Source organism: Nyctereutes procyonoides, unplaced genomic scaffold, assembly GCF_905146905.1.
Source record: "Nyctereutes procyonoides isolate TBG_1078 unplaced genomic scaffold, NYPRO_anot_genome, whole genome shotgun sequence".
Classification (NCBI taxonomy): domain Eukaryota; kingdom Metazoa; phylum Chordata; class Mammalia; order Carnivora; family Canidae; genus Nyctereutes; species Nyctereutes procyonoides.
This window is the reverse complement of record NW_026575142.1, coordinates 49,002,228-49,026,700: the sequence shown is the minus strand read 5'-3', so window position 1 is coordinate 49,026,700 and position 24,473 is coordinate 49,002,228. Positions and strand designations below refer to the sequence as shown.

At 42.7% G+C, this 24,473-nt stretch overlaps 1 protein-coding gene across 1 annotated transcript in view; it reads left to right on the top strand.

Annotated features, from left to right (window-relative positions):
- The window catches only part of CUNH3orf70 (chromosome unknown C3orf70 homolog), a 77,742-nt gene extending 60,177 nt beyond the window's left edge, over window positions 1-17,565 (top strand). The window contains exon 2 of the mRNA XM_055308475.1: window positions 12,112-17,565. Within this exon, the coding sequence (XP_055164450.1) occupies window positions 12,112-12,668 (557 nt within the window). The 3' untranslated portion in view covers window positions 12,669-17,565. The remainder of the gene's footprint in view (window positions 1-12,111) is intronic.
- The last annotated feature ends 6,908 nt before the right edge of the window (window positions 17,566-24,473 follow it).

The window sequence follows — 24,473 nt, the reverse complement described above, 5'->3', positions numbered from 1 at the left end:
TCTGCTGAGTCCCTACTGAGCTCCTGTGCTAAGCAGATATTTCACATGTTTCAAGATCTTATTTCTTTTAGATCAGGTTGACTAGCATCTTTTTCTTGTGAATTTCTGAACTTTTCATCCCCAGATCAATAGACAAATGTGACAGATGTCTTAGACGTTTCCCTTAGCTTTAGTCTGTCAAGAATATCTGTCCAGTGAATTAATGGCTGCTAATAACTTATTTGGGATCTGTAGAACTGTATGCTAGTGGAATGGTAGAAAACTGCGCCAGTGTCATCATGTTCTAGATCTCCACATTTGCTGCCTCCCTTAGGGAATTTCTTCTCAAATTTTTTCTAACCACAGTTTTAGAAATCTGCCAAGTTCATGGACTAGGTAACTCAGCCCATACACTAGTGATTTTTACACAGAAAGGAAGGAGGCTGAGATGGTCACATAAAATGCCCATAAGGTCAAAGCTTGTTATAAAGAAATCAAAGGTAATGACTATTATTATTATCATATCATCCATCTTTAGATATGAAAAAGGTAGTACTCATATAGCTTTTCTTACCTTGTAGTGATCCAGAATCAGCCATTTTCCCATTAATTCCTCTTTTCTCCATCAGGCTTCTCAGTGTTTTCTTGCACTGCAAAGGATAGAACTTAATACATACTGGTTGAGTCTCTGTGCTGTCAGCCACCATCTTTTTCTTTCTGAACATACAGTTTTCATGTTTCCTCTTTTTTTTTAAGATTTTTTATTTATGAGTGACAGGCAGAAGCACAGGCAGAGGGAGAAGCAGGCTCCATGCAGGGAGCCTGATTTGGGAGTTGATCCTGGGTCTCCAGGATCATGCCCCGGGCCAAAGGCAGATGCCAAACCGCTGAGCCACCCAGGGATCCATGTTTCCTCTTCCCATCAGTGACCAACCCATCCTTGGGAGAAGACTCCCTCAGCCTTCTCTTTTCTAATTTACTGTATTAAAGCCAGCTCTACAGAGCAGCTCCAAGTGGATAGTAGATCTTTCAGATTAAGTGGAAAGAGGTAGGCATATTTGCTTCTGCATACAAAACCCTTGTTTGGCCACCAAAAAGGAAATGGAAGCCTGAGAGTTCTCACTCTTTGCCCTTTTTATTTTGTTTAACTATGGATTGTTTTAGCCATACTTACCTATTAGGATGTTTCTGAACTCTAGCCCTAGAAGGGGCCCTTTCTTAACTAGAATTGTCTGTGTCTACAAGTTTAAGGAATTCCGTTGTGTCAGTTTACTTAGCAGAGGATCCTAATGTATCTAATCTTCTAAGGAAAGGGAAAGATGTTGTTTTCTTTCTAGATTATCTGGGTGGTGAGACTGGTCTTGGTCATAGGAGAGCCCTCTACTCTAGTCAGGCCAGTCACCCCATGGCTCCGTCCAGTAACCTGTATTTCTTCCACCTCTGGATTCTTGTACAAGGCATGCCACTTTCTTTTGTCCAAGGCTTAACTCTTCTTCACTTTACCTTCCATATTTTCCAAGCCCTTCCAGCCAACTTTCCTCTGAGCTTCTTCACTGTATCTAGTGCAAAACTCACAACTTAGTACTTAACTTTCCTTTTGTGCTGTTTCTGGATGTTCGTGTGACCACACTGGATTTTGGGTGGAGTGTATTTTACATCTCTTCTACTTTGCTCTCATTGTTTACTGGCAGGTATTGGTTAAAATACACAAGAGTTTGTTGCTTCTACCTATCCTTTAAACTGGAAGAGTTGGCTTCAGGTAGAACTAAATATGGCTTAAGGAAGTATAGAGCCTTCATTATACCTCTGTTCAGACCGGCTGCTCTGTAAAATGATAAATGTGGCAAACAGCTTTTCTCTTGTTGGTTTATGGCACCTTCAGAAATGCTTTATTTAGGGCAGGTCTCACTGTGACACCTGCCCATACTTCAGGGTGTCAAAAGTGTGGCTCAGAGCAATGGGCATTGTAGAGGTCTGTTACTAAAGGGCTCTTGCCCAGTCCTGGTTGCTGAGTGGTAGTTCTTCTGCCTCCCCCAGTCTTTTCACCTATTTGTCTTAAGTCAAGATCTGAGTGAGAAGCTGGGAAAGGGATGGTGGCTTAATTGTTGAAGTCTCGTCAAGTGCTTTAGATTAGCATTGTCTGTGCCCTACTGTGAGAGGAGCAGATAGAAGTGGAAGCACGTAGGAAGGCAAAGCCGGTCATGTTACTCTCTCCTTAAAACTATTCAGTGTCTTTCTATTGTACAAGATAAAATCCTCAATCTTTAACATGGCCACTAGGGCCCTGCATGATCTGGCCTCCATGACTCTCATCTCTTACCGTTCTCCCTCTTGCTCATTATGTTTCAGCCACTCTGGCTCTTCCCCTATTTTGCCTGGTAAATGCTACTCAGTTCTGAGGTGACATGTACCACAGTCATTTTCTCGAAGATGTCTTGCCTGACACCACACCTCCACCCTCCTCTGGTCCGAATCATGCATCCCACATGTAATTTGTAATCACTGATTCTGCTTTTTCTATCACTTTATGCCATTGATTTTTATGGTTTGTAATTACATATCTTTTTGTGTGATTATTCGTTCAAATATATCCCCCTTCCATAAGGGCAGGGATGCAGTCTGATCTTCTTGCTGTTTTAACGCCATGTCCCTAATTTAAGACCTGGTACCCAAGTGAAGCTCAATAAATATTAGTTGAGAAGGAGTGACAGCAAATGTAAAAGTGGATTGTAGGGTTTGGGGGATAGGTGGTGAAGGTAGGGTGGCAGAGAGCTGTGGTCAGAGAGAAGTTTACGGGCTAAGCTAAATAGGGAAACTGAGTGCCCTTGGGGGATCCTAGAGACTGAAGATGAGGGTAGTCATGGGCTTGGCAGGGCTTGGCTACATGGCAATTTGTAAAGTCTGTAGAGTGGCTTGGAGACTGGTAGGCAGCCCCTGCCTTCTGTAAGTAACACCATAATAGAATCTTTACCATGTGCCAGACACTGAGTTAAAGCTGTTAAAAGGTAGATATTGCTAACCACTTTTACACTGAAGAAATGAGAAACGTGGAATGTTAACAGTCTCATAAAGGTCAAATAGCTAATAAGTCTCAGAGTTGGGATTCATATCCAGGTGCATTTGATTACCTAGTCCTTGCCTTTAACCCCAGGATCTGTCACCTTCCTAGCATGTCTTCCATGTTCCTTCCTTTCCTAAGCCATTTGACGTTAGATCAGAATATCATGCATGAAAATCCATGAGCCTCCTCTGAACCCTCATCTCTTCTCTTTTTGGTCTAGTTGTACTTCTTTACCAGACTGAATTCTTTATAAAGTCCTTCTTGCATTGTTGTTATATGCCTCCGTGGTAACCTTCAGTGCTTTATCATCACCAAAACACGAACCATGGCCTTGGATGCTGAGCCCTATCCTCCATCTTCCTTGCAAATTTTATTCTCCTTTGCTCTTTTGGTCAAGCCTATGAACCTAGAGTGCTGACACTTCCAGCTCTGAACTGCTCTGGGGTGGTTCTATGTGCTACTCCCCAGGTCTCTATCTTTTACTGGTCCTGTAAAAGCTGCAATCCTGTTCTGTTGCTTGGTAAATGCCCTTGTATATATTCATATAGTTTTTCTCAGTTCGTACATACACACACACACACCACACACACACATATATGTAAGATTTTTTTGGAGTTCGATTTGCCAACATATAGTATAACACCCAGTGCTCATCCCCTCAAGTGCCCTCCTCAGTGCCCATCACCCAGTCACCCCATCCCCCCTTCCACTACCCCTTGTTCGTTTCCCAGAGTTAGGAGTCTCTCGTGTTTTGTCACCCTCTCTAATTTTTCCCACTCATGTTCCCCTTCTTTCCTCTATAATCTCTTTCACTATCCCTTATATTCCCCATATGAGGGAAACCGTATAATGATGGTCCTTCTCCAATTGACTTACTTCACTCAGCATAACACCCTCCAGTTCCATCCACGTTGAAGCAAATGATGCGTATGGCTGAGTAATATTCCACTGTATACATAGACCACAGCTTCTTTATCCATTCATCTGTCGATGGACACCAAGGCTCCTTCCACAGTTTGGCTATTGTGAACATTGCTGCTATGAACATTGGGGTGCAGGTGTCCCGACGTTTCACTGCATTTGTATCTTTGGGGTACATTAAATACCCAGTAGCACAGTTGCTGGTCGTAGGGTAGCTGTATTTTTAACTCTTTGAGGAACCTCCACACAGTTTTCCAGAGTGGCTGCACCGGTTCACATTCCCACCAACAGTGCAAGAGGGTTCCCCTTTCTCCGCATCCTCTCCAACATTTGTTGTTTCCTGCCTTGTTAATTTTCCCCATTCTCACTGGTGTGTGAGGTGGTATCTTAATGTGGTTTTGATTTGTATTTCCCTGATGGCAAGTGATGTGGAGCATTTTCTCATGTGCTTGTTGGCCATGTGTATGTATTCTTTGGTGAAATTTCTGTTCATGTCTTTTGCCCATTTCATCTTTGGATTGTTTTGTTTCTTTTTGATAAGTTCTTTATAGATCTTTGATACTAGCCCTTTATCTGATACGTCATTTGCAAATATCTTCTTCCATTCTGTAGGTTGTCTTTTAGTTTTGTTGACTGTTTCTTTTGCTGTGCAGAAGGTTTTTATCTTAAGTCCCAATAGTTCATTTTTGCTTTTGTTTCCCTTGCCTTCATAGATGTATCTTGTAAGAAGTTGCAGTGGCCAAGTTCAAAAAGGGTGTTGCCTGTGTTCTCTAGGATTTTGATTGATTCTTGTCTCACATTTAGATCTTTCATCCAAGCTTTGCACAGTGGCAGTATCATAGCCAATGAAGTTTATCCGAGGCGCGATTATTGCTAGATCCTTCCTCCATTTTGAGTTTATCTTTGTGTATGGTGTAAGAGAATGGTCTAGTTTCATTTTTCTGCATGTGGCTGTCCAATTTTCCCAGCACCATTTATTGAAGAGACTGTCCTTTTTCCAGTGAATGTTCTTTCCTGCTTTGTCAAATATTAGTTGACTGTAGAGTTGAGGGCCCATTTCTGGGTTCTCTGTTCTGTTCCATTGACCTATGTGTCTGTTTTTGTGCCAGTACCACAGTGTCTTGATGATTACAGCTTTGTTTTACTCAGTTCTTAATTTAATTTTACTTTATTATCTTCTACCCCTACCTCCAGTTTAACTAGGAGCTCCTCAAAGCATGATGACTGCATGGTGTATTTTTATTTCCCCATAGCATCTGATTTAGTAGTATAAACATTGTAGATAGTCAATAAATAGTAGTTAAATGAGTAAATAATCCATGCTCCTGATACTCTGTCTCACTAGTGTTTTGCTTTACATTAATATGTGCTAAAGGTTATCCAGTTTGAAAATCAAAGAAACTGTATGATCTTGCATAAAGTTCTGATTGAGGACTTTAACATATTGGGCAGTATATAAACTTTAACGTTCTCCTAGATTGAAGTATAAAAATATGGCATATTGACTGCCAATGGGGCAGGGTATCAGATAAGGCCACAAAAAAATATTGGTTATAGTAAAAAAAAAAAAAGTATAGATGTATACATAGTAACTATGGTCTTTTGTTTTTAGTTTGTGATATGCTACTCAACTTAGTAAATAATGTATATTGCAGAAATAGCTGACTAAGGATATTTAACATTACTTTCAGTATAATGAATGCCCTTGGGAATCAAATAAACATAATCATGATTCACTATATAAAATCAAAGAACTGAACTGTGGATGCAATTTCCCTTAGGCCACTCATTTTTTTCTAATTATATTTTGCTAAGGCTAATTTTAAAATTACTTTGTATTCCCTGAGAGCAGTGTACTTCATATGTCAAGGGGACACACATTTAATAGTCCTGAAAACTATCTGTTAAAGCAAAAAGCTCATTTCCCTCCCAAAGGATCTTTTTTAAGAATCAAAATGCACAATTGTTCTAAAAAATAGTTTAACGAAGTGCATACAATAGCTTCACAGGGCATATAAATTATTTTTTACATTTATCTGGGTTTTCTTTTCCCCTTTCCTTTGTGCTCTAAAACCTAAAGAAAGAAATTCTTTCAAGGAAATAAATCTGCTATGTATTTACACTGTGTTACACATTGGAATATTAGCTGAAGTTAATGGTAGAGAATGACAGTGTAAATAATAAGAGCATTATCTAAACTGTATTAATGAAATAATGAGTACCCTCATAGGGAACAAATATGACCACAAGGTTTGGGTTCTAGAACTGACTTCTGTTGTGTTACATGAGCTTGAGAAAGTAATTAAATATTCTGTTTCTTCTTCCTTTTCTCTTTTTTAAACCAAAGAATCAGAATGAGAACATAAATCTTTCTTAGTATCCCATCAAGGCATTGTTTAAAAAATATGTACTAATATTATTGCTAAACACTAACGGGGGAAAACGGTCAAGATAGTTATGAACTCAGATTCCAAAAGAATAGTGGAAGTTACTTATCTTGTGGTCTTGATCAGCCTCTAGTTGAGAAACAGCTGAAAATGTTGAACCAGGTTCCCTAAAAAAGAAACAGGATGTCTGAAAATTATTTTTCACTGTGGATCACAATTGGTTTTTGTGATCTTACTGTTGTTGTATAGTCAGCTTCATTATTGAGAAAATGATTTCAGCTCCCTTGAAAAAGATTCCAGATAAGCTAATGTGTTTGTGACCTATATTTTTATTTTTTGATATTTTTTTAATGAATATTAAGTACTGTAATGAGGTTTAGTATTCACTTCCCTATGGATGAATTTAGTGAATGATTTAGTCATTAGCCAGCTAAGACTGCTTCCTGGGAATATTTTGAGAACAAGCTTAAGGATGTTTTAAGTTCTTAAGAAAAGGCACTAGGGCTCTATGGAAAAATGGCTGATTCCTTGACTGGGGCGTGGAAGTACAAGATAAGCCAGTAACATCCTATGATGCCAGAAAGCAAGAAAGTCTCCAAACAAGGATGGGGGCATGGTGAGAGGACACAGGTGCTCACTTGAAGGAGCCCAGAGTTAAATATGGGACATTTGAGCTGCAAAGTAAATAATGATAGCAGTGGATTACAATCCATAGAATAAAATAAAGACCTATGAATCATGCTTAATTTAAATAATTGAAAAAATAAATGAAGGAGAAGGAATGGCTCTTGCTTACATAGAATTCTAATTAATAAATATAGAAGTAATGATAGAAATAGGAAGTAACTGTTGGACAAAAACACCACAATAGACCAGATACACCTGTGCATACTTAAGTTAGTAAGTGAAAGTATGGTGACAAATGGGATCTTTGCACAGTCTCAGAATTCTCTTTTCACAAAGATTCTTAATGATATAAAGAAAAATTACTAACTTTTCAATTGGAGAAACTTAGATACCACATTAAACAAGTGCTCAAAGTTACCATCATCTGTAATGAGATCAGCAGCATGTTATCTCCTAATAAAATGCATTGAAAAGGGTCCAACATCACTTCTTTGGGGATTTTTCCCCATTGTTTTAAATTATATTTTTTATTTTGAAAAAAATTGTAGAGTCACGTGTACTTTTACGAAAAATACAGAGATTCCATATATCCTTTACCTGCTTTTCCCTAGTGACAGCTATAGTTGTAAAGCAGTTATTCATTATCATAACCAAGATATTGATAGTGATGTGGTCAAATTACAGAACATTTCCATCACTACAAGGATTCCTGTTGTTGCCCTTATATAACCTCACTCTTTAAAAAAAAAAAAAAAAAAGATTTATTTACCCCAGAGAGAGGGAGAGCACGTGCTTGAGAGCATGCGAGCAGGGGGAGGGGGAAAGGGAGGGAGAGAATCCCAAGCAGACTCCCTGTTGAGTGGGGAGCCCAATGTAGGGCTTGGTCTCACAACCCCAAGATCATGACCTGAGCTGAAGTCAGGAGTTGGAGACCCAACCAACTTAACCATGCAGGCACCCAGCCTCACTCTTTTTTAAAATTCGGCTGCTTGTTTTGTTACTGAGTTGTAAGAATTCTTTATATACTCTGAGTCCTATGGAGTTTCCCCTCCAGTCTGTTGATATAGTAAATTATACTGATTTTTTTAGTATTGAAAATTGTGGTAAAATACACATAAAATTTACTATCGTAACTGTTTTAAAGTGTATAATTCAGTGGTATCAACTACATTTATATTGTGGTATAACCATCACCACTGTCCATCTCCAGAACTCTTTTCATCCTATAAAACTGAAACTCTATACCCATTAAACAGCTCCTTGTTCTCTCTTATCCACTGGCCATCACTATTCTGTTTTCTGCCTATGTGAATTCGTCTAATCTAGGTGGCTCATATAAGTCATATCATACATGTAGTATTTGTCTTTTGGTGACTGGCTTAATTCACTTAAGTATTTTGTCTTTAAGGGTCATCCATGTTGTAGCATGGATTGCCTTACTCTTTAAGCCTGGATAATATTCATTGTATATCTCTTCCACATCTTGTTTTTCCACTGATCTGGCAATAGACAGTTGGGTTGCTTTCACCTTTTGGCTACTGGGAATAATGCTGCTGTGAACATAGTTATGCAACTGCTCTCTTTAAGACCTTGCTTTCATTTCTTTTGGGTATATACCCAGAGGTGAAACTGCTGGATTATATCTAGATTTTTCTTTTACTCTCTCTACTTTCTGTTCTGCAAGTCCTATCTCTCAGAATCTTTTCCTTTTAGAGATTTTTAAGTTTTAAAAGTTCTCATCTATTTATTTCTTTAAGTAGCATAGTAAACCCTTAATTAAAAGGACTGTCCAGAGAACAGAGTATAGTGGTTATTGAATTTCCTGGCTAAGTGGCCAGTTACCCCCTTTGTTTCAGTCCTTGCTTTTGCAGTGTGTTAGTTCATTTTTTCCCTTAGTAAGTACAGTATAGCAGACATAATTGAATTTCTCTGGTAATTCAGAATCTTGTGATGCTTCAGGGCTATCATTACAAACGTAGACTCCCAGTATAGTATATCACAAGACAGAAGTTACTGGGGAGTGGAGCAAAGTACAAACCCTTCTGGACTCTTTACAAAACCAAATCCTTAATAGAGTTTGTTTTTTCCTGTTAATTATGTGTTTATAAGAAAAGCAATGTAGTATTTATATCATAATTGATGTTTGAAAGATGTTTACTAAACCTACTTTCTCATCTGGCCATCTTTACTGTTTTTTTATTTTTAATTTTTTTCATCTTTACTGTTTTTTTTTCTCCTGTGCCTTCCTCTTTGCATCTGTATCCCCATGCCACCAGATAATGGGCTGTCACCTTAGCTCAGAGTAAGCATATTTAATAGGTGTAACTTACAGAAGCAGATGGGATCTGGAATGCAGTATTCTGCACATCTTTGTCTCCCAGCTGCATTTCTCTTTTGCTACACTTCAAGGAAGAAAAACAGAGCTTTGGAGAAGACAGGACTAGAGAAAGAAAGACATAGAAGTACTGAGATGAGGAGAAAGAGCAAAGAATTCTTGAAGAAGCACAAAGGAGGAAAAGAGGGTAGGGCCACGTGGGGTAAGTGAGAGTAGGACAGAGTGGTTACAAAAGTCCCAAAGTCAAGCTTAATGGAGTCCCTCCTCCTGTGGCCTAAATAAACCCTGAACCCTGTGAGTCTAAGGAAGAACTTCTGTAAACTTCTACAGTTGTGACAAGTGGATAACTAAACCAAAGGTCACTTGGGCCAGAATGAACTTCATGAGCATCCTACTGCAGGCATTTCTTGAGTGCCTGTCATCCACAGCCTCCTGAATTCAGTCACCACCAGTCCAGCAGCCAAGAATAGAAAAGACCAACCTCCATTCCAGGTGTTTTATTCGCCGCTCTGTGAACATAAGGAGAGTGGTCCCCCAAGATCTGCAAGTAGTCCCTTCTCTGCCCTTGCAGGACATGTCTTTGTCTTTCTCTTGGGGCTAGAGGATTGGAGGGGAGGCTCAAAGTTTTGCCTTCTTTTCCCCTTCAGCTGATAATGCCTGTGATGCTTGGATGTGGAGGTCCTATTATACCAAACTATTAATCCTGTTGATTTGAACTTTTCTTGGAAAGTAGTAATGCTATACTGTCTTTACAGATAATAAAGAAATAAAGATAACTGGCATATTTGAGGGGCTCCTGGGTGGCTCAGTTGGTTAAGCATCCGTCGTCAGCTCAGATCATAGTCCCAGAGTCCTGGGATCGAGCCCCATGTCAGGCTTGCTGCTCATCGGGGAGCTTGCTTCTACCTCTCTCTCTGCCATTCCCCTACTTGTGCTCTCTGGCTCTCTGTCAAATAAAGTCTTTTTAAAAAAAGATAACTGGTATATTTGAAACATAGTTCCCCAGGGAGGTGTGATGGGTTCTTCTCACTTGTATTTTTATCAGACCATATTGGGTTTGCATGATATATGTCCAGGCTTCAAAGCAGACCTAGGAACCCAAGGCTTAACAGTTTTAAATGTACCTTTTCCGTGTGTTACTCCAGAATGAAGCTGAATGTATTTTTTGAGGAATCTAATTATAATGAAATTATAACAACTAAGCCTACATTTTGTACAATAGGAAGCAGAAATAAAAAAAATATAGGTAGGCTGATTGATCTTAATAGATTACTGATGTTGCACTATTTATGGCCTAGTTTGCTGCTCACATTTCTGATCTGAAATTACTGTTCTTCCAAAGCCTAAATAAGTTGTTAAAACGTCTAAGGTAGTTTTCCTTACAATGTGATTTCTGTCCTAGAATTTCCAGTGTGACCAAGAAATAAACAGGAGCAGGTGCCATGCACAATGAGTGAGTTGCTTAGAAAGAGACACCCATGAGGCAGTAGTTCTCAGCCAGGGCGATTCTGACCCCTAAGAATCTATGGCAATATCTGGAGACAGTTTTGATTGTCATAGCCTGCAGAGGAGGTGCAGGCTTCTAAATGGGTAGATGTCAGGGATGCTGCTAAACACCCTACAGTGTATAGGACAGCCCCCTACAACAAGGAATTATCTGGTCTAAAATAGCAATAGTGCTAAGGTTAAAAAGCACTGTCATAAATACGCAGAAGATACAGTATGTACTGATTGATAATCAACTGTATTAGGAAAAACCCAAGATGGTGCCAACAAGTTGTTGTTGCTTTGTCTGAGTTTTTCAGATTTGGCTTTTTGTTTGTTTGTTTTATTTCCAAATTTCTATTTTGAAGTCATTTTAAATGTACAGACTCCTCTCTGTTTCCTTAGCACATGATACTCAAGAGGCTTGCAAAATGTTGAGTGAAGTAAAAGAGAAAGAAGAAAGAGACACATTAGGAACAAATCTATTTAGGGTTCTTTTCCATGATGAACTATGTGAAACCCTGCTCAGAGCAGAAAGTTTGGAGATAAGCTTCTTGGTTTCCTGGAAATACCTAATCGGTCACCCCCTACACCATTCCTACCCTTGCTTCTCCTGGCTTGGGTTGTTCAGTGCTAGTGGAGTGGTGGCAGGGAGAACATCTCTTTATTGGGCCATGGATGAGCTTGGGTCTTGAAAGAGATCATTTAACACCTTATTACCTTGCCCCAGCCATTGCTGGTAGCTAGACAACTCTGTAGACCATTACCTATTAAATCTGTGTGCATATATATATTCTGATTAAAACAGAAACCTAAAATGTGAAAGTTTTCTGTAATCCTGATAATAAATTGGTATATAGTCCTTCAGTTTTTAAATGTATATATTAACACATATGTTAATACTTAATTATTAAAGATAGAATGGAATTAGAATTTTATAGTATGCTATTTTATAGCATGTTTTTTTACCATACTATACGGTGGACATTTGGTACTATAGTGTGAAGGGTAGAACGTTTAAAATTGTCTGTAAAATAAATATTTTAGTGTATACCCACTTCAGAGATATTAGAAAGACATAAATTAAAACTTATAGTGTGTTGAGTTTCTTAGATGAAAATACCATAATGTTATTATGTACTATGCTGTATTTTTCATTGATTATAACAATGTTGAATGATTCCGTTACTGGTTTCTTTTGATGTTAAAATATTTTTTAAAACATCTGAGTCCTCAGAAGGAAACTGGTATAGCTACGTTAATGTAGTTTGTGTTATACTCTTAGAGTTTAACCACCTTTTTTGTGTTCCCCACAGGTAAATATGTGTATCAGCCTATGACCCCTGTGGAGCAGCTTCCAAGTACTGAGATTCCTGCAAAGCCTCGAGAACCCACAAACACCATTCAGATCTCAGTGTCACTCACTGAACACTTTTTGAAATTTGCATCTGTCTTCCAGCCACCCCTCCCCCCTGACTCACCAAGGTACTGTATGATCTCAGACCTCTTTATCGACAACTATCAGGTTAAATGTATTAATGGGAAGATGTGTTATGTGCAGAAGCAGCCAGCGCCGCATTCCCACAAAATGAGCCCTGAGGAGGTCTCTGCACACGATGCCTTAATTTCAAGAGAGAGCAATACACCAAAAATAGATCACTGCTCTTCTCCCTCGAGTTCTGAGGACTCCGGGATCAATGCGATCGGGGCTCACTATGTGGAATCGTGTGATGAGGACACGGAAGAAGGAGCAGAACTGAGTTCAGAGGAAGATTACAGTCCAGAGAGCAGCTGGGAGCCGGATGAGTGCACCCTTCTCTCCCCCTCGCAGTCTGATCTGGAAGTGATTGAGACAATAGAAACCACCGTGTGAGAAGTCAAAGCAGGAAGCCATGGCCTCTGATCCATGCTGAGCTTTTGTACTTTTGTCTGATGGATCCTTTTTCCAATGCAGTTGGTATTTTCTACCCCTCTCTAACAACCATCTGCTGATTAGCATCACTCTTACATTAGTCTTATAACTGAGACATTCTTTTTCTTATAAATGGTTTTCTTTTGTATCTCGACTTATTTTCTATGTAGCATCTGGTGTCATGAATTGTGACCCAGCCTTAATTTCACGGGGAACTTTGAAAGCAATGACATGATGATGGCAGAGTATCATGGATCAGGTTGAGGAGCTACCCGGAGTGAAGAGTGAAGGAGGCAGTGAAGGAGCCAGTTCTACACACACACACACACACACACACACACACACACACCCCTCTAGGCCTTCCTCTTGAGTGCTGACAGGGATCCTTCCCCTGCTAGGGTCATACGGGAATCAGCTCATGAGAGGGGAACAGAGCGGGCACCAGTAGGTGCCATTCTGTCCCTTTTCCCTTCTTCCCACCACCTGCATGGGTCTGGGCCACTGTTGCCTCGGCTTACTTTTGGAGGTTCCCGAAGACCCCGTTCAACGCCTAGTTATGGCCAGTGGTCGCATACTGTGCATGATCTGGGGTGGAGCTTGACCTTCACTGAAGAAGAGCTGACAGCTGAAGTTTCATGTTCAGTCCAGCTTTAGCTGAGTGCCTCCGCTCTGCAGGGTGCAGCATGGGCATGCAGACTGAATGAGCCCTGACTCCTGACAGCAGGGGGTCCACGGTCCAACAGAGGACTGGGCCAACAATGCAGGTCACGGGATCCAGAGTGCTCTGGGAACCCAGGGCAAGGAGAGAGAGATTAGGCTTGCAGCTGGAGAATGTGTTGCAGCATTCAAGCTAGCCTCTTGGGTGGGTTCCTCAGCATTTCCCTGTTTTCTTAATTGTTCTTCAAATCTGGGGAAAACTTTTAGGAAGTTATATAGATATTATATTTAGGAGGCAGCCACATCTGACGTCTTAAGAAAAAAAATCAATAATAGTTTTAGTTAGCATGGAAATGCTAAAGACAGCAGTCCTTTAGGGATTAGGAATGAATCTAATAGGTTTGATTAATTCTGCTTCGTTTGGTTGTATGAAGCATTAGAATGGCTTAGGTGAGAAAATGGAATAGAATTCAGTATGATGCATGGATTTTTTAATGCAAATGCAAAAGCAGTTGAAATAGTGTGCTGCTAAGTCAGGAGAAAATATTTTGTGTAATATTCACTTTACTACAGTAATAGTCATAGTCTGTTGTACATGTTCTCTTTTCTCTCACAAAATAGTGAATAACACTTTCTTATTTAGCTCTCTTCAGAATTCTTCTAATTTGCATTTATATAAGGTGTTTTTGTGTGAGTTGCTTATCTGCCATTTCTCCAAATCTGCCTTCTGTGAGGCGTAGTTAAGAATCCAGGAAGTTTAAAATATGGCCCTAATGAAACTAGAACTATCAAAGGTGGGGATAGAGAAATATTTCTTATATCTTAACCATGAGCGTGCTCTTGTGGCATTATCTCATGCTCTGTCCTCATTTTTGCACATTTCTTCTTTGTCACGTTAGTTTGTATTTTAAGAAATAAGAAGAGGCCCGTTGTGTTCTTGCCTGAAGCCTCCATTTGGCATCCTTCACAAATCATTGTAGGCAGAGTCTGCTTTCTTAGTTGTATCTGTAGTTCTAAAGTGATTTCTAAGCACTCCGTTAGGTTTAGGTGCCCAAAACATCCCTAGGGTTTAGAAAGCAGAGGATGCATATTCCTTTGAAAACAGTGTTAGTTAAAACTTCCTATGCTAGATGAGAATGCAGCATAAAGTTCCTGCTACCAAAACTTAAAAGAGTCAACTAGTCTAACCAGGAAGGTGGTGAGAGGGGCTCCAGAACAGCAGGGTACAGGAAAGGGCAGGTGGAGGCAGGGGTGGGGAGAGGGGCTTCCCTGGCCCAGATGGCTGGGAGACAGACATCTGATGGGCCTGCCCGAGTCCTCAGTGCCTCCCATGGTGGAGTAGCCAGCTGAAGGGGAGGGCATGAAGCCCAATCCTTTGAGCCGAGCAGTGTAGCCAGCCGCTGTGTACTCAGGGTTGTAGCAGCAACATCAGGCTGGGTGAACCTGCCCTGGGCGGGGAGATAACTGAAGCCCCCCGGGGGGCCAGATGGAAGGTATTCTTTCTCTACACCTTTCCTATCAGTTCTAAACTCTGGGCGTACATTCCCCTTCATTAAACTGATTGGAGTCAACCACCAGGTCTCCAAAGCCATGGAAATATGTGGTCACAGGGCTGTGACCTGAAGCTGGCTGTGTCAGGGCGGGAGCCTTTATCAGTAACATCTATGACTTCGGCCTAGGTTCCTCTTTTTTAAACTACTGAACTGCTGCCAGTCAGATTACCCATGATTTTAATGGAATTTTTGGATTTAAAATGGTTGATAATCACTTTAAATATTTGCACAATCTCTTTGTAATTAAAACTCACTAAGCTTCACTTGCTACTATTTTATAGAATTGGAGATATTCCATTGGATTCTAAATATCAGATGCTCCTGGATCTCAAAATAGCCTTTTCTAAACAAGCACAAGCAAGAATTTCTTTATCCTGGCACTGTTAATAATTCTCTGAAAATCATATATATGATTGAACCATAATTGTTTCCTTTTGCTTGCATTCCAAAAACAACTGATAAGGATATAAAAATGTATATTTACAACTTAAATTCTAGGCCTATCTGTTATATATTATATAAAGGAATTTCTCTGTAAACCTGATACTATATTGCTCATTTGTATAAGCATATTTATAGGCACTTTAGAAAATGTTTAGACTGCGATGTGTATTATAGACCTCAAACAGTCATGTTAAATAGTGTTTTGGTTAATACTTATACATGAAAACTTTATAGTGTGAGTTTGCTCACTGAGAGCAAAGAGTTGGGTTGTGTGGATGGAGAAACTGCTTTTGGGGGTTTTGATGTAAACCTGGCACACCATTCCCACTACCTGAAAGTTGGTGTAAAGGCTGTTAGGTGGAAGATGCAAAGTAAGTCCTGTATGGAATTTAGCTTTCTTATCAAACCAATATTTATTTTAGAATTTTGAAGTTTCAAATATGCTCACAACTTTTATGAGAAAAGACAAAACAATTAAAATGCTTTTGTGGTTAAAACTATTTGGTACATTAACAAATATGGCTTTACAGTCAAATTAGGTATTTTTTTACCTTGTAATTTTTAAGAATTGAAGAATTTGAGGAAAACCCTGGCGAAAAATCAGTTGTTTTCCTAGAAGAGGAAGACATGTACTTCAAGGTAATACAAAACCAAAACAAATGAAACCACCTAAACCAGAACAAAACCATGAAGTGGCTGTCCTGAAGTAGCTTTTGGATTTGATCTAGGATTTGATACTGTTTTAGGGCTGGTGGTTTTATTTTTTAACCTCCACTTCCTGGCCTATTTGAAACCATTCTCTTGGGATTAATCAAAACAAACTCCTTTTATACAAATTTCTCTATTTGGGTAACAGGACACCACCTATTTTAGAAAGCTGTCAAAATACCCAGATATGTTTGGCGCTATAAATACTGCCAGGCAAGGGGAAAAAAAGCACAAGTTAAACTAATATTTATACGTCAGCTCTTGATTTTTTTTCCATCTTGACTGCAAAGTTGTATTTGACATGTTTTGGCTTTTTACAGGTGGGAAATATTTTAACGGTTTTCTGTCCTACTCCCATCTCCAGACAGGAGGTGGGAGCCAGAGCTGAGGAGGCCAGTTGCATTTTAGGCTTTTTGGTAAACAATATGTGCCTCTTGCCACTGGGGAGAAGGCAGAGGGAAAGAAGTAGGAGTTCTACTGGCTCTATCGTTGCTGTGAATTCCAGGGATGTCAGTATTTCTCACCTCAAAACAGAAGTATAAGGGCACTTCTCAGAATTAATTTTGGAACTATTTACCTTTTAAAAATGTTATGTCACTGCTCCCTTTCATTACTCTGGGGCATGGAGAGTTGACTGTACTGCGTGTGAAAGGGCCATGCTTCTGTTAGTGCTTTGAGTTCTTTGGGTTCTGTTTAGACTGAAGCAGTGCTCTTAGTATGAACAGGTTCTGAAAGCAAATCATCACTAGAGGCTTTAATACTGAGCTTCCATATCATTGTGTCCACATTCACTTTTTAAGGCTGTTCATACCTTGCAATATTCAGTTACTGTGCTATGCTAGTTTTTGCACCTGTCTGCTTTAAAGTTTTAAGCACAAGGTTGACCCTTCTGTAATTTCCTAAAATTATATTGTTTTCCTACAGACAGCTCAACTTTCCTTTGTGTAGAATACTTTAGGAAAATACTTACTTGTAAAATAAATGTAATTTTTTCTTTTGTACCAGCACAAATCTGATATTTTGGAGTTTGGAATATTCTCTCCCCCTGCTTTCTCCCTTGGGGAGCTTCTGTCTGGTTTAAGTAACACATTGTGAACTAAACAAAACCAAAACCAAAACCCGCTCTTGTGAAATGTGAAACATGTATTGAGTGCTTACTTTGTGCCAGGAAATACGCAGTTTACATCATTATTACACTTAGACTTTACAAGAACTATGAAGTGCAGGTGAGTATTATGACCCATGTTGGTCATACGGTCAACTGCTCACAACAACTCCCAGAACACTTTGTAACAAGAACTTTTTTGTTGTCTACATCGTTTTATACTAATAAAACTTAGATTCCCCTACAGTTTTTAGTTCAGCAAAGCCACAGCTTTGTATTTGGTTTACACAGGCCATGTGAGACAGTTCTAACCACAGGTCCTTGGGGGTGCAGTCGCTTCACCACCAAGGCACAGGGTCCAGACCTCAGCGTGGCAAATCCAGAGGCTCGATTCTTTAATTCACACCTAAAAAAGAGCAGCTCCTGGGGTTGGATTTCATTGAATAACCTCACTAGAGACTGCTGAATAAATTCACACGTCAGTATTAACAGTGGCATTATCATTTTTTTTAAAGATTTTATTTATTCGTGAGGGACACAGAGAAAGAGAGAGGCAGAAGCAGGCTCCATGCAGGGAGCCCGACGTGGGACTCGATCCCAGGTCTCCAGGATCATGCCCTGGGCCGAAGGCGGTGCTAAACCCCTCACACCCAGGCTGCCAGCATTATTATTACTAATTCTAGCCAAGCTTCCTGCTTTCTGCAGGCAAGCCTCACAGCAACCCTGAGGGAGATTTCGGCCCTGCACTCCATGGATCGGGAAAAAGTGCTCAGGGAGTGAATATTTTCGCCCCAAGTGGCACAGCTTGGTAGGAGTCAGACTTGAACCAGGCAGGTACCTTGGCCCTAGACCTCACGTTCTGGGCCCTCTGCCTGAGTCGCTGGCTCTGTAGACCTTTCCCCCCCTCAGGGTGGCTGGAGGCTGAGTCAGGAGGCCGCTAGGGAACCTGGGAGCAGAGCGGAGGGTGTGCGGGCCTCTAACCAGCCAGCACCTGCCCGCGGGCTGAGGCCGGGCCTCGGTGGGCTGCTCCCCGGGCAGGGTGGGAGAAACGCCAGGGGCCTGCCTTCCTCTCTCCCTTCCCTGTGCTCCACAGACCATGTCCCAGCACAGACGTACACCGTCTTGCTGCAGATACATCAGCGCTTTGACCGGGCTGTTGCTTCCGTGTGTAATCACGTTCTGCCAGCAGTCTAGGCTACCATGTCTGCCTCCACGTAAGGCGACTTGACTTAAAATGACTTTTGCCGACAGCCAATCTCATCTGTGTGTGGATTTTACTCACTGAACTCTACATAATTGTATTGCCAGGTTCTCCAAGGCATCTCGTTGTAGCCTCTTACAAGTGCTGACTACATACGCTTTTATTCTGCAATAAGCTTTAATTTAGCGTCTTGTCCTCATTACATTTCAATCACTGCGAACTAGTAATGCCTTTAACCCTTGCCGTACGGCCCCATTTCTGCGCCGACCGAAGGGAGTAAGGCAGGACCTTGGGACTCAGGCTCCTTGGGTTCAAGGAGGTGCAGTCAGAGGTCAGATGGATTTCCCAGGAACCAGGCAAATACAGAAGCTGATGGAAGTGAAAAGCAGGGTGAAGCAAACATGCCAGGTATTAGTGGTGCTTTTCTGTTTGCTTTTTTGAACTTTCCTAGTTCTCTAAAATGAATTGATACTATTTTTATAATCATAAACCCAGTAAATTATTTTGAAGATGATGAGTCCTAGGACAGTGAGTGCAGGCGGAGCATTCGCTGGGTGTGTAGGATGGAAGTGGAGAGCCCACAAGTCTGGGCAGTGACTCACCTGCTACAGGCATCTGCTGGATGAGACTAAAGGGTGGACAGGGGACTGTGTGTCCTTGAGCTAACCCGCCCCACTGAGCACTGACCCCATTCCAGGCCTCCAACCATGCATGGAAAGTTCTTGCACCCGTGGGTTGGAGAAAGAGGAGAGGATTTGATTCTTACTGTCTTTCTCAGTCCCCAGCCTGAAGCCCTGCATGTGAATTTGGAGACAGGAGATCAGAAGCCTTGGGCTCGGGTGGGATACCCTAGCCCTCTGTATCACCTGGCGTCAGACCCCAGATGATTTATCCCAAGAAAGAGATCTGGAGTGTCGCTGTGAGATGATGACCACGCAGCACTGTGAAGTAAGCAAAGGCATGCAGTGTCTGAATGGGGACGTGACCAGGCGTTTTCCCAGATGTCACCCTATTGTCCACACCTGTGACTCTGTGTGGGAGGTGGGAGATGATGATCCGTGAGTTTATGGCTGAAGCAACCAGTAGCTGAGTCGACTATAGAGGCAGGTAAGTTAGTCGTCCATGGCAGGTTAAGTAGCAGAGCCTGGGCTCCAAGTGTCCGCTGAGCTTCCAAATCCAGTTGGTGTGACTCCCTCATTTGTTGAGCCTGTGCAGTCAAGCCCTGTTCTTGTGTTTAGGACTCTTCCCTCTGCTCTCCCTCACCTGTCTGTCTCCTCCCCCCACCTGAGGCTCTGCGGTTGTCCATCGCACCCAGCCCCCCACAGTCCGTCTGGACCAGCCCTGGCTCTAATGGAGGGATCAGCGGGCCACAGCTCGGCCCTCGGGCCTCCCCTGATGGTACTCTTGTTGCTGAGGTGCTCTGGTCTTGTGCCCAGCTTGGCTGGACCTGGGCCTGCGTCTGGACTGGGACCCTGGACACTGCCTTGTGCTCAGGTGTGGCCCTGGATCTCGGAACTCTGTTGGGAATGGCCTCAGATAGCACTTTTGTTATCAGCTGCCTCTGCTTTCTCCCTTTCCCAGCCCTGTTGGGTGGGGCCTTTTGTGCCAACTGTGTAGCCTTCTGTCATCCCCTATTATGGACTTGCCTCTTTGGACCAGTTTATTTCAGGGGACCGTGTAGACCCTGACTCTGATTACCCGGTCATGAACATCTGATACCTGAAGGCTGAGATACTCCCTCATGTTTAGAACCTGCCTGCGTGAACTATGATACCAAAATTCACAAAGCAAATGTAGGCACATCCACGTATCTATAGAATGGCCTGAAAAAGCCATTGCAGTCTATCCACGGTACCGCTCTAGGAGGCCACACAGGCCAGGAGCTTTGGGGAAGACCCTGGGTGGGCGACTGCTCTGTGTATGGAGGGGGTGCTCACTGAGGCCTGGGTGGGCTTACACAGGGATCCATAGAGCCTGTTCAACCTGGGAATCTAGAATAAAGAGAGTTGACTCTAGCATGATTTAGGGGCTGCACTGAGTGTATGGAGAAGACCGAGGATTTGGGTTCTCCAAGGTAAATGTGGGACCCTCAGTGAGCAATCTCTGGATAGGTCACAGAGGTCAGTGTAAGATCAGTGGGTCTAACTGGAATTTGCTGGGTGTCCTTTTAGATTACGGGGGGTCCCAAAGGGATCAGTTCTACCCCCAAAGAATTTATTTTCATCCCATAATCAACATATTCAAGAGGCAGAGAGGCTGTGAATTCGTGGAGCTGCCATATGTTCCCTGAATCAAACAGGAAGTCACTCAGCCCCATGTTATGTCTGATACAGCCACTCCAAAAGGGAATAATGGGGTCACAGGTCAGCAAAGGGAAGGATGGACCGAGGAATCATCATCTCAGGTGGAGGTAAGGGTGTGGTGTGGGAATCTTGAAGGGTGATGAGCTAATACATCCTCCTAGAGAGAAGAGCCTGGGTTGGGCAAACCATGAGATCTCAGAGCATGGCACCCACTCCCCCGTCTCCCCCATCAAATCCTGACCTTTGAGATGGATGTGGTGCAGAGTTCTGAGGGGACATGTCCGGTAGAAATGGGGGCCACTGGGCTAGTCAGTTTTGGAGAAGTGCCCCAGTGCGAAGCTGAGGCCCAGCCCCGCCAACAGCTCAGCAAGCAGATCCTGTCAGCCGCCTGAGCTAAGCAGCTAGCCGTGGCTGGGGCAAGAGGCAGATATCCGGGCTTGTGCACCAAAAGTCGAGCTCAGGAAGGGACGGTGCAAGGGGGGTGTGCATCTTACCTATGCCAGTGTCCCCCCGAGCAGTAGACATTCATTCATGCCGGCAGGTAGAAGGTGTCCGGTAGACCTACCCTTGGACCCTGCAGAGTCATTCCTAAGCTTACACCCGACAGAACTGCATACATGTGTTCACCACGAGACGGGGAGAAGAGTGGTAACAGGCCCGTACGGGCGACGGCCTAAGTGCCCATTAACACCACGGATAAATGGCGGTTTAGTCCTGCTGCTGCTGGTCAGGAGCAGGATGACAGAGATGATCTCCAACATAGCCGGAGGCAAAGAAGCTCCGTTTATGTGAAGGTCAGAACTCTGCCAGTCGAAGGATGGTGGTAACAGGGCGCGGGCTGAACAGAACTCGGGGGACCTCTGAGGTGCTGGTCGTTTCTACCTGCTGGATCTGGGTGCTGCTTACACCCCGATGTCTTCACTGAATTAACCCAGCTGCACACATAGGGTTTGTGAACATTTCTGTCCATAGAAAAAGCATTTTGAAGAAAACCTGGTGATACCTGTTACATTTTAAGCACCGCGCTAACGAGGACACCGGAGTCTACAGAATGCGATTCTGCTCTCAAGTGACCGCAACAGACAGGAAACCACCCACGAGTGGACAAAAGGTGAGTCAAACTGCCACTTCCCTCAAGGAGCTGTGCAAGGCTTCATAGAGTAGCCGCGTGTGGAGGGGGCTGGTGGCCGACAGAGGGGCCCCGGGATGAAACCCGATGAGCCAGGGCTGCCCTCTGGAAGCTCCGGGCGCTCCGGCTAGGGCCTGGGGTTGGCGTGGGCTGCCCAGAGGACAATACCCGAAGCGGCCTTCCCCGAGTCTTTGGGCACGTCAAAGGCGTCTGATTCTGGAGATGCGCCTTTGGAAAAACATTTTCAGCAGGTGGAGCTGAGTGGAAACATACTATTTCTAAAAGGATCCCCAAAGCTCTGAATTATTTATTCACTAAAGCATTCATCATTGATGAGGCCCCTGTTGGCTTTCCTCTTCCACAAACACCTTCCCTCCCCCTCACCGCAGAAGGTTCTGGTTTGGCGGTGTTATCTTTGGAAAGCATCTTCCCACCCATCACTTGGACCTTTGCTAGGATGGAGCAGATTGCTTTTATTTTTCAGGAAAGCAAACAGCCTTCCTCAGCTCGTGTGTGGGCCAGTGGTGGGTCTGGGCCTAGAACCCCGGGCTCCTGACTGGCAACCCGGCGCTCTTTCCAGCAGTCCGTTCTGCTCTTTGTGGAGAACTGGGCGTCGGGAGGAGGGGGTGCAAACACGGTGGGCGGGGGGCGTGCAGCTGGAGCCGGGAGATGAGAGGAACCGTCCTCAGGGGGGCCACGGGGTACTCCGATTCCTACTGTTCACCAGGTGTAAGGAAGGACAGAGCTGTAACCGGTACTGCCCTGCCGACCAACCAGAATCACTCTGCTCCCCCAGCAGGGCCTTGGTGTCCTTTCAGAGGACCGTCTCCCCTCCCTCCCAGGGGCAGCGTGAGAAGACCTGCTTCAGACCAAGTACCTGCCCTCCCCAAATGGCACCGAAGGGTCTATGGAAACGTCCTCCCCAGGCCCTTCCTTTACCACCCGTCACAGCCACTGGGTGAGCATAGGGTCTAGCGGAGCAGGTGGAGCCCAGCACTGGGGCCCGAGCGGCGGGGGGGGGGGGGGGGGACACTTGCAGCTGTCTGCTCCTTGATCCTGGGAGCTCCCCCACTCCTCTCCGTGAGCTCCGTGGAGATGTCAGCAAAACTGCTTCTGTTGCTGAGTCTAGAAATATTTCCAGACAAATATTTGTCCCGAAGGAACTGCTTTGGAGCAGGACCTGACATCACTGCAGAGTAGAACATCTGCTCAGTGCCATGAGAGAGGACAGGGATGGTGGCTTCCAGATGGCAGGGACTGGGGCTCAGCTCAGGCCTGCCACGTCCTCACTGCCAAGTGCCACCGAGCACTCCGAGTCCTTTCTCGTCTACCCTTAGGTGAGACAAGAAGGCTCTTCAAATCCAATCCAGGGTGTGCTCTTCGGAAGGCGTGACCTGAATATAAAGATGCTGTAATTTATTCTGTGGTGCAGTGACTCGAGTGAGAAATTAAAGACTCAAGGACTGATAAAACAGCTCAGGGGCTGAAGAAGGGTAATTTGTTGTTTGCTGGGCCTGATTTGAACACAGGTTCACAGGTTGAAACAGGTTCTGATATTCAGAATAGCTTGTGCTCTTTAGACTTTAAAATGAAGAAGGGCAATCATCAAATTTTGCTTTGAGAATATCAAGTGCCTTTGGCTGTAATTTTAGGCCAGGCAGCATCTGATATTTAATTTGAGCAGGGAACATTACTAGCTCTGGAATCACAGTTCTGAGTTCAAATCCCTGATCTACCACTTAAAATATATACATATAAAAACATACATATGTTTCAGGTGTACAGCTTTATAATTCGACATCTGTGTGCACTACAAAGTGGTCACCACCATCCTTCACCAAACAGTTGACCCCTTCACCCATTCACTCATTTTGCTCACCCTTCTACCCCCTTCTCCTCTGGTAACCACTAGTCTCTTCTCTGTATCTATGAGTTTGTTCATTTGCTTTTTTTTTTTTTAAGATTCCATATTTGAATGAAATTATACTGTATTTGTCTTTTTCTGATTTATTTCACTTAGCACAATACCCCAAAATTCCATCCATGTTGTTGTAAATGGCAAGGTCTCATTCTTTTTTGTGGCTGAGTAATTCCACTTTATAAATACACTACGTCTTTATCCATTCATCTATCAATGGAGATCTCGGTTGTTTCCTTATCTTAGTTACTATAAAGAATGCTGAAATGGATACAAGGATGCATGTATCTTTTTGAATTAGTATTTTCATATTCTTTGGATAAATACCCAGGAGTAGAATTACTGGATCATATGGGATTTCTAATCTTAATTTTTTGAGGAATAAACCTGCTGTTTTCTGTAGTGGCTGCACCAATTTACATTTCCACCAACAGTGTATAAGGGGTCCCTTTTCTCTACATCCTTTCCAACAATTGTTATTTCTTGCCTTTTTGATAATTGACATTCCAACAAGTCTTAAGGAATATATCACTGTGGTTTGTTTTGCATTTTCCTAATAACTGGTGCTATTGACTACCTTTTCATGTGCTTGTTGACAATCTGTATGTTCTCTTGGAGAAATGTCCACTCAGAGCCTCAACCCATTTTTTTAAATCAAGTTTTGTTGTTGTTACTGTTGTTGAGTTGAAGAAGTTCCTTGTATAGTTTGGCTATTAACCCCTTATTGGATATATGGTTTACAAATTAT